Source organism: Microcaecilia unicolor, chromosome 2, assembly GCF_901765095.1.
Source record: "Microcaecilia unicolor chromosome 2, aMicUni1.1, whole genome shotgun sequence".
In the NCBI taxonomy this organism is placed as follows: Eukaryota; Metazoa; Chordata; class Amphibia; order Gymnophiona; family Siphonopidae; genus Microcaecilia; species Microcaecilia unicolor.
The window spans coordinates 565,259,530-565,276,966 of record NC_044032.1 but is presented as its reverse complement, the minus strand read 5'-3'; the positions used below and the strand labels follow the sequence as shown (position 1 = coordinate 565,276,966).

At 42.5% G+C, this 17,437-nt stretch overlaps 1 protein-coding gene across 1 annotated transcript in view; it reads right to left on the bottom strand.

The window, feature by feature from the left end:
* Window positions 1-16,912, bottom strand: part of PDGFRL (platelet derived growth factor receptor like) — a 128,917-nt gene extending 112,005 nt beyond the window's left edge. The window contains exons 1-2 of the mRNA XM_030191454.1: window positions 16,690-16,912; window positions 12,505-12,802 (exon numbers count right to left, since the gene is read on the bottom strand). Of these exons, the coding sequence (XP_030047314.1) occupies window positions 12,505-12,802; window positions 16,690-16,744 (353 nt within the window). The 5' untranslated portion in view covers window positions 16,745-16,912. The remainder of the gene's footprint in view (window positions 1-12,504; window positions 12,803-16,689) is intronic.
* Window positions 16,913-17,437: the final 525 nt, after the last annotated feature.

Here is a 17,437-nt window from a genome sequence, read left to right as displayed (position 1 = left end):
TGTGCAGTGAATTCAAGTTAATTCTGTTAGTAAAAAATTGGTCTAGATCTGGTTAAGTTAGAAACAACTGATGATAAATTATAGATGCTCATCATTTATGCACAATAAGCTCTTTGAAACCAGTTTTCAGTTTTTAATTGTTCACAAAGTGCTGAAAGGCTAAAACAGGAAACGTCTTTGAAAATAGGGAAAATTCCAGATCTTGTTATTCTGGTAAAATGTATCTTTGGTTGCTATATTGTACCTCCCAAAGCCTTCTGCTCGACTCGCTTTTAAAGTCTCAGAGACAAAAAGAGTAAGAGATTTAGCCATGAACAAACACCAAATAACTGAGTGAACTCTATTATATTAAACTGTTGCAGTAGTGATGCATCCATGAAGCCAAAGATATGCAGTGGAAATATAACTGGAACATACTTCCACCTAGTGGATTCTAGGGCATTAAGCGGTGGTAATGCTGTAAGTCAGACCCATCTTTGCAAACTTCAGAGGTATACTACAATTAAACACAGGAGTAAATCTCCATGTGTTCAAAATTCACCTACAATCTGGACCTGCGGAAGAATATTATTGGTTGATATTGAAAAACAAAACATAATCACAGTTCAAAAAACGCTGCTTGGAGGTCAATGCAGGGCAATATTATAAAGAACAATATTACTGAACATATGGGGGTCTTTTACTAAGATGCACGCAAGTTTTTAGCGTGCGCTAAAATTGGGCATGCGCTAAACATTAGAGATGCCCATAAGAATGCATTGTTACAATTAGTAGACCAAAAATATATAAATGTGGGGACTAGAATGTAACTATCATATATATATTATCCCAAACATTAGTATTACAGCAGTAATCTAATCAATTAGTAATCTAATCAATAGTAAACTATATTTTTATAAAAGTTTTTTAATGGGGATCATCAGATCTTAATGCTGCTCACACCATAGGAACATATCGTTCTTTCTTCATATAGAGGAAAATGGTTGCGGCGCAAATCGTCATTAGATCACCCTTGTTTTTTTTAAAGCATATATTTTATGAAGTGTATCATAATTATTCACTTTATAAGTGCTGTGCATAAGAATGCATTGACATCTCTAACGTTTAGCATGCAACCAATTTTAGTGCGCACTAAAAACATGAGCGTGCCTTAGTAAAAGGGGGTCATAGACAAACATGGTTTAATGGAACAGAGTCAGGGGAAGTCTTGCCTCACCAATCTGCTCCAAGATGTGAATAAAGGTGAATCAGTTGATGTAGTTTTTCAGAAAGCATTTGATCCCTCATGAGAGACTCCTGAGGAAATTAAAAGGCCATGGGGTTGGAGGCAATGACCTGTTGCGGATTGGGAGCTGGTTAAAAGATAGAAAATAGTGAGCAGAGTTAAATGGACAATTCACCCATGAAGAAGGTGAATAATGGAGTACCACTTGGATCTGTACTGGGACCAGTGCTTTTCAACATATTTATAAATGATTTGGGAATGGGAATAATGGATGAGGTGATCAAACTTGCAAATGACAGAAAATTATTCACAGTTGTTAAATTGCATGCAGACTGTGAGAAGCTGCAAGACAACCTTGCAAGACTGGAAAACTAGACATCCAAAAGGCAGATGAAATGCAATGTGCAAAGTGATACATTTTGGGAAGATTAACCCACATTATAACTACATAGTGCTAGGTTCCACATTAGGAGTCACCACCCAAGGTGTCATCATGGACAATACATTGAAATCTTCTGCTCAGTGTGGCACAGTGGCCAAAAGCACAAACAGAATACTAGGACTTACTGGAAAGAGAATAGAAAACAAAACAAAGAATATCATAATGCATATGGTTTGCTTCATGGTGTGACCGCGCTGTGAGTACTGGAGTAGATATTCAACCAGCAGTAGTCAGCATTTTGCTGATCACTGATGTCTTTATGCTCAGTTATTCAATGCCAGGCTCTGGCATTGAATCATGTAATAAATTATCAGCTTCTTTTGAATAAACATGACCCTTATTTTCTCCTCCCCAAAATACAGAGACCCTTTTCTGATGTCACTAACATCTGGGATTTGGCAAAGGACGGACACTGGGTGTAGTCCATCCATGCTGTTTGTTTGAATCATCCACACTTCATTCGTTGTACTGTATCCAGTGGTGTGCTGGAGCGGGCTCTCACAGGCTCGCGAGAGCCGTTTGTTAAGTTTTGAAGAATTTTGGGAGCCGGTTGTTAAAGTAGGCCTCCCCATGGCTACTTTAACAACTGACTCCCAAAATGTGGGCTTGGGCCCCATCCTGAATTCTCTTTTACTTTGCTGGCAGTGATGCTGGCCCCACTAACCAAGTAAACAGACTGCTGCTGCTCCCTGCTCCTTGTTTCTGACTCTGAGCATCAGGCTGGGACTTTTCATGCAAGCACAAGAAGGTTCCATCATGCTGCTCAAAGCCAGAAACAAGCAGCAGAGAATGGTGGCAGTCCATTTATTGGCTGGTGGGGCTCGGCAAAGGTATGCCTAGCGTGCCTGCACAAGGGAGGGGAGAGAGAGGCATGTATTCCCCCCCCAAAAAAAAAATTTCAGGGCCGGCTATGCCCGGAGAGAGAGCCTGTTGTTAAAAATTTACCAGCACACCCCTGACTGTATCATTAACATTTGTTCCAAACCACATACAATACAATACATAATCCATCTCCACAGAAATCAATGGAAACAAAATAAAACAAAAAAAGAAACAATATACTTCATTCTTGGGGAAAGAAACCACTGTTGGACTGGCACAGTTGCAAGTGCTGTGCACTGCATTGCGGAAGATCTGAGACAACTTGTGAACCAAGGTTCTACTTCCTGGAGACAGCCAGCCATCATAGAGTGGCAGAGGGAGTCTCAGTCATTGCTAAATGATGACACCTATTGTTCAGAGCCATGGTTCAAATTAGGAGAGTATGTTTACATTTATGTTTATTAAATTTGGTATACTGCCTTTCTAATGGTTTACAATACTATAGAAAAGAAGAAATACAGTTGAGAACTTCATTCAAAGGACGAAGTAAATTTAAAACAAATCAGAGAAAATGTTTCTTCACTCAGCGTGTAATTAAACTCTGGAATTCGTTGCCAGAGAATGTGGTAAAGGCGGTTAGCTTAGCGGAGTTTAAAAAAAGGTTTGGACGGCTTCCTAAAGGAAAAGTCCATAGACCGTTATTAAATGGACTTGGGGAAAATCCACTATTTCTGGGATAAGCGGTAAAAAATGTTTTGTACTTTTTTGGGATCTTGCCAGGTATTTGTGACCTGGATTGGCCACTGTTGGAAACAGGATGCTGGGCTTGATGGACCTTTGGTCTTTCCCAGTATGGCAATACTTATGTACTTATGAAAGCCATAGGAAGTAAAATCAGCTGTAGAAAAGTAAATGAAGAAAGAAACAGCAATTACTATAAGTGGCCACTGCCTATCTCACCTGCCAACTGTGTCCAGGGATCTCCTCAATGTAAAAAATGATGAAAGCCAAGGTAAAGAAATGTGTTTTCAGAACAAATATAATTTTTTTGTTGGAAGATTCCCTCCTAAGAGACACAGGAAAGGAGTTCAGACTTCTGGCCATGACCCATCACTTGGCTGGCACTTAACTGCTAGCATTCTAGAATCTGCATACATAAGTGCTAAACATGCCCTTGACCTGCCCATGCCCCTCCCAGGTCCACAACCTACTTGCAGTTGCCCCCAGTGCCCCATTGGATAACCAGGAATGTTAGGTTGGCCCAAGTGGGCCTATGGTGATGGTTGTGGGGGTATTGCTGTTTTTTTTGGGGGGGAAAGGGGATCAGAAAGAGGATAAGGAGGGGAATCAGAGGGGCTGAGAAACATTTTAAAATTTATGCAAGTGCCAGCACCAGCTCAGCTAAGCGACTGAATTTAGGACAACTCGATTAGCTATGCTGGTGCTGGCACTGAATATTGCAGGAACCCATATAACTGCCGGATCCCCCCTAATGATGCCCCCTATACTGCCCCTGACCTGCCCACTTTTTTGATGACCAGTCAGAGCTGATATTCAACAGCACTGCCTGGTTAAGTGCCATTGAATATCAGCGGTAGGGCAGCCTTGAGCTTCTGCTGAATATCCACGGTTAGTGGCTGGAGGATAACCAGTTATATAGCACGTGATATAACCGCCTATCCGCTGATTTTTAAACTGGGTTTGGTGGTCATATTTGGCCGTGTCAAACCCTGGTATATCTTTGGCTGGTTTAAAGAGAACTGGCTATGTCTGAATATCGACATAGCTGGTTATCTTCAAACTGACTGAAAAAAAAAATGGACCTTCAATGCTGGTCACTGGAAATGGTCCAGTATTGAATAGCCAAGTTCAGCATGGACCATGGGAGACAGCCCAGCTATCTCCCGTGGTCTGAATATTGGGGCCATAGTGTCTAGATATCATATAGATTTACAGAACTGTAAGAAATGCAAGCTATGCAGTTTAAATTACATAAATCATTCCATGTATTTCATTTTAGTGGTTGCCATCATGCAAAACAGCCTGAACAGTGAACCTCATCATAAAGGGACATTGGACTCTTAACATTTCATAGTGCAAGTGGTGCACCACCACAGACATACTGCTGAAGTGGTATGCCAAAGGTGCATGTGCCTTTGTGTGCCCTTTCATGAGAAAACTTTGGGATAGATATTCAAAGTGATTTAAAAGGCCAGAAGAGGCTCCTGGACATTTAAATTGTGAGTGCAGGTATATTCAGTGGTACTTGACCAAACAGTGCTGCTAAATATTTCCTCTAACCACCAATGCCAAAACCAGCTAGCTAGTGGACGATCTGGAGGCAGAGTTAGAGCAGAGCAGAAACTTAGCCAGTTAGTGGTGATTTTAAGTCCGCTAATCAGCTGAGCAACCTGATGAAGTTAGGAAAAATATCAGCCAGTGCCCTGTTAACTTCCAGGTCCCAGCCTGAAGCGTTGCTAACCCTTTCCACCCTCCACTTGAACATCACAAAGTCTCCCCTTCAATATTCCCTCCCCCACCCCTTTGAAGCATATTATGCTCCCCAATTCTGATCCCCCTCACACCCTTCAGAAACACATAGCCCCGCCCATTCAATCGCTCTCCTCCCAATGAGGCAAGATCCCCTTCCCCCCTGAGGCCCATACCCATTCTTCCCACTCATGATAGCCCCCCCCCCCCCGGCCCACCTAAAGTCCCTGGTGGTTCAGTGGGGGTGATGATAGTAACTTGAGAGGTCACAGCAGCCATTTTCTATCAGGCAGCCACTAGGGACAGGAATGAGTGGGGGGTTCTCTCCTGTCCCCATTGTCTCCACTGGACCACCAGGAACTTTAGGTAGGCCTGAGGGGGTCCTATTATGAGTGGGCAGGAGTGGGTATGGGTTTCACGGGGGCTTTGAAGGGGGAATATTGTCTTGTTGACAGGGTGTGGGAGGGGTGGAAGGGGATCAGAATTGGAGGGGGCTTGATTCTCTTCTGGTGGGTAGGAGGGAGGAAGGGGAGATCTGGTGAACAGAGGGCACCTATATACCTTATGCAGATCCCAGCCAATATTCAGCCAAGATCCACATAAGTGTCTTATGTGGGTCCCAGCTGAATTTTGCTGGGACCCACATAAGCTCCGGCAGCCAGCACATAAAAGATTAGTTTTCGATATTCAGTGTCAGTGCCCAGACATGTCTTCTTTTCTAGTCCCCGACTTCGGGTTGAATGGGGTGGTCAGAGATGTAACTTTGGATTGGGAACAATGGACAAACTTTACACACATTTCCTTACTGCAAGTCAAACGTCGTCTTTCTTATATGAATAATTCTGCTTATGTTTTACATGCTGTGCTGTGACTCTTCCAATATTGACAAAATTAATCAACACTGCCTTGCCTGTTCATCCAATTTTGAGATGATTTGGAGATTTTGAGCAATTACCATTTCTACATTACTATCCATAACAAAATTAACAGTGCAGTTTGTTTTGATTCAGTTGACTGAATTCTTGGATGATCAGAAAAAGTTTTGGACAACTGTCAGTTTGGGTTTTGCAAAGGATATGACACCAAGCATTTGCTTTTACTATAGATAATTGGCTATTAGACCTTGAGATGCATGGGAGTAGCAGCCACCTTTTTAGATATCTCATCAGCCTTTGACTCTGTTGTGCATTCTGTTATCCTAGAGACACCTCAAGCCATAGGAAATGAAGAGATTGTTTTAAAATGGTTATTCCTGCTTGTTTGATAGTGCTCAGTAGGTTAGATTTGGAAATGAAATATCAGATTGCTACCCACTACCCCGTTTGGCATCTGTCTTTGACTTATATACGATACACTGTGTGATTTACAGATAAACCGTCATCGATATGTGTGGATGATGTAATGTTTCTCCCCAAAATAGATACTTACATGACTCTATTTTCTCTTATTTAGCTTTTTATCACTTACTGCTAGGTGGTTAAAATTGAATGATATGCCTCTTAATCTTAAAATAACTGACCTGATGTTGATTGCACATGATTCTAGCCTAGTTATTCCAAACACTGTTCATATTCAGGTTGTCAATTTTCTATTCCATCAGAGGTTAGATACATTTGTGTAATAGTAGATTCTAGATTAACATTTAAGACATAATCAAAATGAGGTTCATTCTTTTATGATGATTGAAGCCTTTGTAGATCCAGGGATTTTTTGAACAGTACTGCAACAACTTATTATTGTGTCACTGGATTATTGTAATTCCATTTACCAAGGTCTTTCGAGTTTGTCTATTAAGCCTCTCCAAACAATACTTAATGGTGCTGCTAGGTTAATTGCTGGAGGCAGGAAATTTGACTCTTGTCACTCCAATGATTTTAACTTTACATTGGCTCCCAATGAAGTGGTAGATTCACTTTAAGATTGTAATACTGGTGTTCAAAATGGTAACAATGCATCTTATTAGTACTGTCAACCTAATTAGTATTTTATTTCTCTAATTAGGCCTTGTGATCTCCAAACAAGGGATTAAGTGGTCCTTTCATTAAAGATGTCTTAGAGGGTGAGAAGATGAAATAGAGTACTATCTATAGTTGGTCTTAGACTCTGGAACAATCTTTCATTGGCCTATAGCTAGAGCTTGACAGGCTTACTTTTAAAAAGCAAATGAAAGCCTTTTATTGTAGGAAGGCCTTTAATAGTTCCTATAGGTGATATTTATCACATTGAGCAGTAAGATTTGAGAAAATATTTAGCAGTTAGTATTTGAAGGAAGTTGGTTTACAGTTGGATCCTGGCCTTGAGGGACTATTAGTACTGTTTGAGCTTGGTCACTTTCTGTTAATATATTGTCCTCCAGGTTGGCTTGCTAGTGACCTGGTCGGTTTGGTTGAACTTACTCCAGTTATTAACTGATAGTGGTCAGCAATTTTTTTTAGCACTGACCACTGCCAGCTAAATTAGCCCCAGATGTTCAATGCCAGGTCATGTCCAGGCACCAGCATTGAATATCCAGCCCTCACCAGTCTTATGTTAGCCATCTGAACTTATGCTGCTCTCAGCCAATATTCATCTGGGATCCTCATAAGATACTTATGCGGGACCCAGCTGAATATCAACTGGAAGCCACATAAGAAAATTAGTCATTTTTTTCTACCCCTCTCCTCCCCTGAGAGCAGACTTCCACTTACAGTACTCCCTTCTAAGTATAGACCTTCCCTCCCCCCCCCCCCAGGCCCTCCTCACCTACCCACCTGTAAGCCCACCAAGGGCCTACCTTATGATATCTGGTGGTCCAGTGGGGTAGGCTGGACAGGAACTATCCAATAAAGTAATACCACTCTCCTGCAAGCCCTTCTGCGCTTCATATTCCCTGGATGCAGCCGAATCCGCAGGAGCACTCGCCCTATCAAGGGCCACGGAGGGAAAACATACAGTAGGCCCGGAGGCCAGGGTTGAGCCAAGGCATCCAACCCCGCCGCGTGAGGATCTCTCCCAGATGACCACTCCAGGAATAAAGGAATGATACCCCCTTACTCTTTCTGTGGTCACTGACCACCTCCCACTCCGCAAAGATATAAATGAAACAGAACATACCAGCTTTTATGACAGCTTCAGATGTTATGGTTAGTCCTATTAGAGCAGCAAGCAGGTTCCTAGAATAGCCTAGTGGTGGGTGCAGTGTACTATGGAGATGGTGACCCTGTCCCATAATCCACTCTGTTACACTTGTGGTGGAAAGTGTTAGCCCCCCAAAACCTACTGTACCCACATATAAATGACACCTGTAGCCATAAGGGCAAATGTAGTGGTGTATAGTTGGGTACGGTAGGTTTTTCATGGATTTTGAAGGGCTCACCATACAATATAAGAGGATAATGGTGAGATGTGTACCTAGGACCTTTTATATTAAGTCCACTGCAGTGCCCCATAGGGTGCTCCACTGCTCTGCTGGGATGCTTGTGTGGCCAGTCTACTAGGAAAGCTGGCTCCTCCTACATTCCAATGGCTTGATTTTGTGCATTTTTCACGTGGACTTTTTTTTTTTTTTGGTAAATGGTCCAAAAAGATAGACCTACTAAGTACACCAACATCTAGGAAATGGTCATTTAAAAAAAATAGATGTTTTTCTGGTTTGAAAATGGTCATTTTCTGTACTTGATTTTTGGATGTTTTCAGCAAAATTTCCAAAGTCAGATTTAGATGTCATATTGAAAATGCCTCTCAGTATGTCCGATTGTTTGACTGTTAGTGGTGGAGTCATGGTTATGCTCCAATAAGCTCATTCAAAATGGAGCTTTTTGTGTTGGATGGAAGGATACATCTTATAATTTAGATACAGCAGTATTGAGACTTGTGGAGATTGAGCTTCCTTTGACCCATGAAGCAAATCATCTAGGATAGATATTAGATTTCTAATTATTTAAAAAAAAAAAAAACAGATTAAAGCCCTCATTTTATAAGTCCTATTTGCATTTGAGACATGCATAAACCAGCACTTAAACATTTATCTTACATAAACATTTCAATCCCCATTTTACAAAGCTACAATATGCACATATCAAACCCAAGTGCATGCACATGGCAAAGGGACATGGTCTGGATGTGTTTTGCCAAAAAGCAATGGGGCAGATGATCCACAAGATCCAATGTGGTAAAAGCAAAGAAGCAGATCTAAAGAAAATCTTATTTTTAAAAGGATTTTATTCGTTACAAAAGATAATAGAACCAGATGCCCAACACAGGTCGCTTTTCAACCCTTTACAGGGCTGCGTCGGGTGCAAAACAAAATCACTAGATGTAAAACGTATCACCTATGTGATAAAATGGTAGCTCTCTCTCTCTCTCTCTCTCTCTCTCTCTCTCTCTCTCTCTCTCTCCTGCACACTCAAACTTGATTCACTACAACTGCAGGTTGTGCTGGAGAGATTATTCAGCTAGAACATAAATCTTAAAGACAAATACTTGAATTGGGGGCTTCTTCTTCTATCTTTATTTTTTCTTGAGTTCTCATGCACGTATTTAGTCAAGTATCAAACAAAATAATTATTTTTGACTACCTTCAATTGTAAAGATTTCTGATTAATAGGAAGCAGAATCACTATCAGATAATGTAAATTTGGAGGACTGTAGCTAGATAGTATTTTTCTATATTCTCCCATGATGTGGACTTGTTTACATTGAGTATAATTAAGTTTAATTTTATATTTCTTTCTATATGTTATATGATCAAACAAATTGCATGAAATCTTTCATGAAAAGTTTTGTAATGGAATTTAAATTTAAAAAATAAATACACAGGAGGAAGGCGAATTCGGGGGGCATAGGATGAAGGTGAAAGGGAATTGACTCAATAGTAATCTAAGGAAATATATATATATAGAGTGGTGGATATGTGAAGCGGTCTCCCAGTGAAGGTGATAGAGATGAAGGCTTTATCTTAATTTCAAAAAAGCATACACCAAGCACAGAGGATCTCTAAGGGAAAGGAAAAGCTAATAAAGATGAGCACTTGCTACAGATAGGCAGACTGGATAGGCCATATGATCTTTATCTGCCATAATTTTCTCTGTTAATGCTTGAATAAAAGAGAATATCATAAATGCCTCTATATTGATCCATGGTAGAACTCACCTTGAGTTCTATGTTCAATTCTGAAATTCTCATCTCAAAAAAGTTACAATGATACTAAAAAAGGTACAGAGCAAGGCAACCAAACTGACAAAGGAATTGGAATTTAATTTACCATTTATATCCCATTCTATAGAAAGGATATACAGGTTAGGTCTCCTGGTAGTACCCGAAACCTCCGCTCTCAGGACAAATCCCTCCTCTCAGTACCCTTCTCCACCACCACCACCGCCAACTCCAGGCTCCGCCCTTTCTGCCTCGCCTCACCCTATGCTTGGACTAAACTTCCTGAGCTCATACGCCAAGCCCCCTCCCTGCCCATCTTCAAATCCTTACTCAAAGCCCACCTCTTCAATGTTGCTTTCGGCACCTAACCATTATACCCTATTCAGGAAATCTAGACTGCCCCAATTTGACTGACTGCACACTTTGTCCTTTAGATTGTAAGCTCCTTTGAGCAGGGATTGTCCTTCTCTGTTAAATTGTACAGCGCTGCGTATCCCTAGTAGCGCTTTAGAAATGTTAAGTAGTAGTAGTATGAAAGCAAACTTGACAAAAAAAGCGGATTGTCAACAAATCTTGATGTGAAAAACAAATAGTTCTCCTAGGTAAATAAAGTGTAAGGAAGATAGCCAGGAACGCAGAAAGAGCCAAGGACTTAAGATGAGTAACTTATGAGGGATTCTGTAGGCTGTGGGAAGCCAGTGTTCACTCAAAAAGAGGGGAGTGACAAGGTCAAATTTGTGTTAACCAAAGAGGAGTCTAATGGCAGTATTCTGCACAAGTTGAAGTCTGGGTTTTAGGAAGGCTAACCAAAAGTGAGTTACAATAATCCAGTTTGGTGATAACCAGGGCTAGAAGGAGAATACAGAGTGATGAAGGTTCCAGCAAAGCTTGTATTGAACCAATCTTCCTCAGGATAAAGAAACATAATGACAATATAAGTAAAATGTAAGTGTGAAAGGTAAGCCCTTTGTCAAAAGCAACACCAAGTATTTGTAAGGAATTTTTTAAATGGAAGAGGGATTCCCTTAATAGTGAGCTTAGATACAATTGCCTGGGATGCTTAGAATGAGAAGATCATGGCTTCAGACTTTGTATTGTTCAATTTCAGATCATTGTCGAAAAGCCAGTTTGCTATCAGATCTAATTTCGCTGAGAGTGCTGTATCTGCCAAAGAAGAATTGGGGTCAAGAGTGAAAAGAGACTGAATGTCATCAGCATATATGAAGAAAGTAAAACCCAGGGTCTACAGGAGTAGTCTAGAGAGGCAAGAGAGAATTAAAAAAACATGGGGCCTAATATGGAACCCTGGGGAACATCTGATAGCTTCAGTCGGGAAGAGGGTGTGAAATGGTGTACACTAAATGAGCAATCAGAGAGGTAGGAATGAGACCAAGTGATACTGTGACCGAAGATATTCAAGTCAGTTAGTCTCTGTAGAAATTTGGTATGATTTACCAAGTCAAAAGTAGCTGAAAGTTCATGGGAAAGAAGGAAAACATCCTGTCCTCCATCTATGCATAAATTGATGTAATTGGTAAGACCAAGGAGGGTCAATTCAGTTGAGTGATGTGACCAGAATCCAGTTTGCCTTGGATACAAGGCATTTGTCTGTTCAAGCAAGTCAGTAAGCTGAGCTGCTACTATTTTCTCTATGATCTTGGATACAAAAGGTAGGTTAGAAATAGGTCTATAGTTATTCAAAGAGCAGCACCATGGCCTGCTTCCAAGACAAAAGAAAAACTTCAGTGGATAAACTGGTGGTAACCATGGAATTCTGTAAAAGAGAAGGAGGAGATCCTCCAGAGGAGTTAGAAGTAGTTTTTTTGTAGGGGAGGGGAGAAATCTTATGGTTATGTGGAGGAGGTGAATTACTGGGGGAGCGAGGGAGGGAGGGCAAGTAGGGAAGAAAACTGTGTAAGTCGAATATCTGAGATGTAATTTGTTTTGCCTTGGATGGCAGTCTATTTGTTATTGTTCAATAAAGATATTTTAAATAAACAAAAGGGAGGTTTAGAAAAGTTCCCAGATGAAAATTTCATAAACTATTATTACTCAGGTTGACTTGGGGAAGTCATTGCTTGTCTACTCTTTCGGTTCCTGATGGTTATTTGTGACCTGCATTGGCCAGTATTGGAGATAGGACGATGGGCTCAGAGGACCTTTGTTCTGGCCCAATATGGTACTTTGTATGTTCTTCACCACTAAGCTAGTGATACGAAGATTGTTGATTTAAAGATCATGAACATATTGACCACATCTCTCCTCTCACATGACTAATACATTTCAGAAGGTATGTAAGTGCTGTAAGTTCAAAACTCTTTGTTTTGTATAAAAATATATAGTATTAATATTTTGTATGGTCTAAAAGAAAGTCAGGTTAAAAGATACTTACATGAGCCTAGAGTCCTTGAAAGTGTCTAAATAAGATGGATAGCCCCATTCAATCTGGCTTCCTTTGCAGCGCAGTTCTATGCTCTGTCCTGCTACCTGGTTTAGCATGGCTGCAGGCTTTTGGTAGCGACCTTTATCCATGACTTGTGTCATGATAAATTGGGTTTTGGTTGCTGTGTCAGTGGGCTCCCTCTCCTTTAGTTTGGGGAATTTGGGCTTCAGTCTTTTGGTGGCAAGCTTAATTTTGTTCTCTCCTGGCTCTTTTGGACGCTTGCTCTTTGTAAGCTGCTGAGCATTAACTAGCACAAAAAAAGGAGAAAGAGAAAACTATTGTAATGTGCAATACAATAATACTGTCTTTGCAAACTTGCAACACTAATTTAATACCAGATTTTTTATATGCCTATAATGTGTGAAAGTGTCTACCGGTGCTGCTAATTTGTCAGATTGTCCATCTGTAGCAGAGTTATCCAAGCGCTAGGCAAACTAGGCAGCTTCCTAGAGCATCACAATTTGGGGTGTGGCACTGTGAAAGAATCAAGGGTCACAGACTGCACTTTGGTCAATCCATCTGCTAAGTGCCAAGTGCTGTCCAGGACCCTGAGACAAGGCGATAGGATGGCAAAGGGGGCATCTGTCTCCCTTACCTCCCCCCCCCCCCCCCGCAAAATGTTATTGACCTCTCAAAATTCAGTTATTCAAGTAATCTGCATGCCTGGGGCTAGGTAAAAGTTTACAATTAATGTTATTATGGACAATTACTAATAGAATATAAGTTTGCTGAGTAAAAATATGCCCCTTTTCAAAACAAACACAATAGTTTATACTTATTCCATTACAGTTCAGACACATGGCCACTCTCAGAATAATGTCAAGCTTCATGTTATGATATATGCTATATTAGGGATATGAAGTCATTTTCAATGGCATAGGAAATATCTGTGCTATATCCAATATCATATCACATCATTTTCAAAAGGGAAAATAAACAGAATAATTTGGGCCGGGGTGGGAGGGAGGGGGATTCATTGTCATTACTTAGAGTGGTAATTCTCTACAGGTTGCCTACAGTTAGGCGCTGGGATGATACATTCTAAGCACAAATTCTATATTGGAAATTACATATGTAGCTTCCATTGTCCCAGGTATAAAATAAGTACCTGAAAATAATGGGGTAAATTCTATAAATGGCGCCTAAAAAAATTGGTGCCGATAAAAAACGCTTAAGCGTTAAGTTCAGCATGGTTTATAGAATACACTAGCCGTTAAGCCCGTTAAGTATTAGTCTGTTCTATTTTCACGTCTAATTCCCCCCCCTCCCTCCCTACCTCCCAGCTCCAAGGCCCCCCCCTCCCTCCCTCCCTCCCAGCTCCAAGGCCCCCTCCCTCCCTACCAGCTCCAAGGCCTGCCTCCCTCCCAGCTCCAAGGCCCCCCTCCCTCCGTCCCTCCCAGCTCCAAGGCGTCCCTCCGTCCGTCCCTCCCAGCTCCAAGGCCCCCCTCTGTCCATCCCTCCCAGCTCCAAGGCGTCTCTCCGTCCATCCCTCCCAGCTCCAAGGCCTCCCTCCGTCCGTCCCTCCCAGCTCCAAGGCCCCCTTCCGTCCATCCCTCCCAGCTCCAAGGCATCCCTCCCAGCTCAAGGCGTCCCTCCGTCCGTCCCTCCCAGCTCCAAGGCCTCCCTCCGTCCGTCCCTCCCAGCTCCATGCCTCCCTCAATCCATCCTTCCCAGCTCCAAGGCGTCCCTCCGTCCGTCCCTCCCAGCTCCAAGGCCTCCCTCCATTCATCCCTCCCAGCTCCAAGGCCCCCCTCCGTCCGTCCCTCCCAGTTCCAAGGCCTCCCTCCGTCCATCCCTCCCAGCTCCAAGGCCTCCCTCCGTCCATCCCTCCCAGCTCCAAGGCCTCCCTCTGTCCATCTCTCCAAGCTCCAAGGTGTCCCTCCGTCCATCTCTCCCAGCTCCAAGGCGTCCCTCCGTCTTACCTCATCGGGTTACAGCATCAGTGAAAAGCGTGCGAGCTGTGTGCTTCAGGAGCCTTCCTTTCTCTCTCTCAGCTGTGGTCCTGCTCTCATTTCCTGTTTCCGCAAGGGCGGGAGGATGGAACCACAGCTGAGAGAGGGAAGGCGAACATCGCGCTTCTCTCTGGAGGTTAGCCTCTCCCAGCTCGCCGAAGCAGCTCCGCCCAGGAACATCGGGCATGATGTGCTGTGCACTCCCGTTTCTGTGAGCTGCTGCTGAGGACTGCTTGGCCTCCCCATCTCCTCTTCATGCAGTTATCGTTTTATTTTATTCCCGCCACACGACAGCTGTTCCATGACTGCAACGCATGCGCGGAACATCGATGGTAGCTGCTCTCTACTGCGCATTTGCGGGTGAGTTGGTCACTTGTCATTTATATAGTTAGAGATGTTTAAACAGAGAGTCGTGCATAAATTTAGGCACAGCCATTTGCACCATTAAAAATGTGGTGTAAGTGCCCACCGTAAATCTACATGTGGAGCACCATTATTCTGCAATTATCCATGTAACTTCAAACCACACCCCTGTTCCACCCTGAAACTCCCATGACCCTCCCATTTCCATGCCCCCTTTTTGGAATGCACATAAATTTTAGGCGTGGATCCTGCACCTAACTTTACGCATGTTGGTCCCAATTAAATCTAATTAGTGCCAATAATTGCTTGTTAAAAAGCCAATTATTGGCACTAATTGGCTTGTTATTCAATTAAAACGCGTGCAAATTGGGGATTCGCCTAAGGGCCCTGTTTACTAAGCCGTGCTGTAGACACACTAGCTAAATTTAGCACATGCTAAAAATTAGCATGCGCTAATGTTAGAGACACCCATGGGTGTCTCTTACGTTAGCGCACGCTAAAGATGCTAGCACATCTTAGTAAACAGGGACCTAAATTTGCAGGCGCAATTGTTGGCAACCTTTACAGAATCAGGGGGATTGTAACCACAGAAAGGCAGTATATCAAGTCCCATCCCCTTTCCCTATTGTAGAATACTAGCATAAGTCAATAGTTATATGCCTAATTTTAGGCCTGAGGACTTATGCTAGCTCAATGGCTGGTGTAAATGCTTGCTGTCAGTTAGGAGCATAATTGCTGGTATTCTAGAACCTGCACGGGTAAGTGTTAGACACGCCCCTAACCCATCCATGCCCCTCCTAGGTCCACGACCCCCTTGCACACTATGGATTTTGTGCACTCAGGGGCCCTTTAACTAAGCTACAGTAAAAGTGGCCTGTGGTAGTCTGGATGTGTGAATTTGGTGCGCACTAGAGACCATTTTTTACCATGACCGGGGAAAGGGCTTTTTTTTTTTAACAGGATGGTAAATGGCCGTGTGCTAAAATTAAAAGTAGCGCATGGCTATTTACTGCCTGAGCACTTTACGCCACCCATTTACCTAGCGGTAAGGGCTCACACGCTACTTGTGAGTAATCAGTTAACGCACGCTAATGTGGCTGTGCTGCCGATTACCGCTGGGAAAAGCCCACAGTAAAAAACAGAAAAATATTTTCTACCCTGGGAAACAGCGCATGCCAATTTCAAAACTACCGCCTGCTGCCCACGCTACCTGGGTGGTAGTGTCGATTTGGCACGTGCAACCCACACGTTAGGCCTACTGCAGCTTAGAAAAAGGGCCCCTCCGTTTGTAGAACACCAGCTAAGGGCAGTTATGTGCGTAAGTGCCAATTAACACCAATTATAGCCAAAAATGTGGTCGATAACTCCAATTAGCTGCTAATTTAACAATCTGCTTAAATAGCACTATTTGCAGCTTTGCATGGTAAGCATCAAATTGTACATGCAAGTTTATAGAGTGGGGGAGAGAGCACACTAAGAATAGCACATGCTAATAAAGAAAATAATGCTCAAAGTGAAACAAAATAAACAAATCCTCCCCCCCCCCTCAAGAAACAATATGAAAAAGAAAACATTTTTCCAGTGCACACCCCTATTATATGTTAAAGATGTGCTATTCAGAGAGGTGTTGACATATTTAAGGTGCTGAAAACATTCTTTCTGTCCTGACTGTATTCTGTTTTTAGGCATAGGATATGTTTAGAATAGCAGACCGTTAGGAATGTTAGGCCTGCAACATGTACCTAATTAAAGAGCACAACATGTAATCCCTCAGGTGTTCCTTGTTTCATTGCTATTGGCAGCTCATGAAGTAACTCACCATCCTGAAGAGCTTCATGGAGCAGAAACAGGCAGAAAAGGAGCCAGAACTTCATGGTGGAAGGAGAGGGTGCTCAAGTCTGCAACAGTGTCTAAAAGGCAAAAATAATAAAACAAATATGTCTGCCTGCTCTCAGGAAAAGATGCAACAAAGCATGCTTGCGAGGAATGCAAGCTGCGGGTTCATATTTTCCAAGGAATGAAAAGAAGCTACTGCTGGATCATGTTTCATGGAAAACTTATGAAGCATTCGAAGGAAAACATTCTCTAAAATTAGCAGTCCTCATCTGCTCTCTGCTGGCTGCATAGAAGAATTGTCCAGTAAGCTGCCCATGGTTTTATTGCTAGGTGACTCCCCCATAAGCAGGGAGGTGGTGGAGTTAAGAGAAGAGAAGTCTCATGGAGCTTCAATGAATGCACTGACTTGTAAATGAAGAATAGTAATTGAACTGCGTACGCTTTGTAGCACTATATAAATGCTAAATAGTAGTAGTAGTAGTAGTAACTGAAGCAGAGAACTGATATGGAACCATAAAAATAGTGACTTGGTTATAATAATGCAAGATACAAACAAATCCCTGCCTTGAGTTACATGTAAAATTGCTTATGGCTCAACAGGGCCACCAAGAGACAGAACCGGGCCTGGATTAGAGCCGCTGCCCCCCACCCACTCAGGCCACCACCGCCCCTACCCCTTCCATTCAGGCTGCTACCGCCCCCCACCTCCTATCTTTCTACGTCTGCTCCTC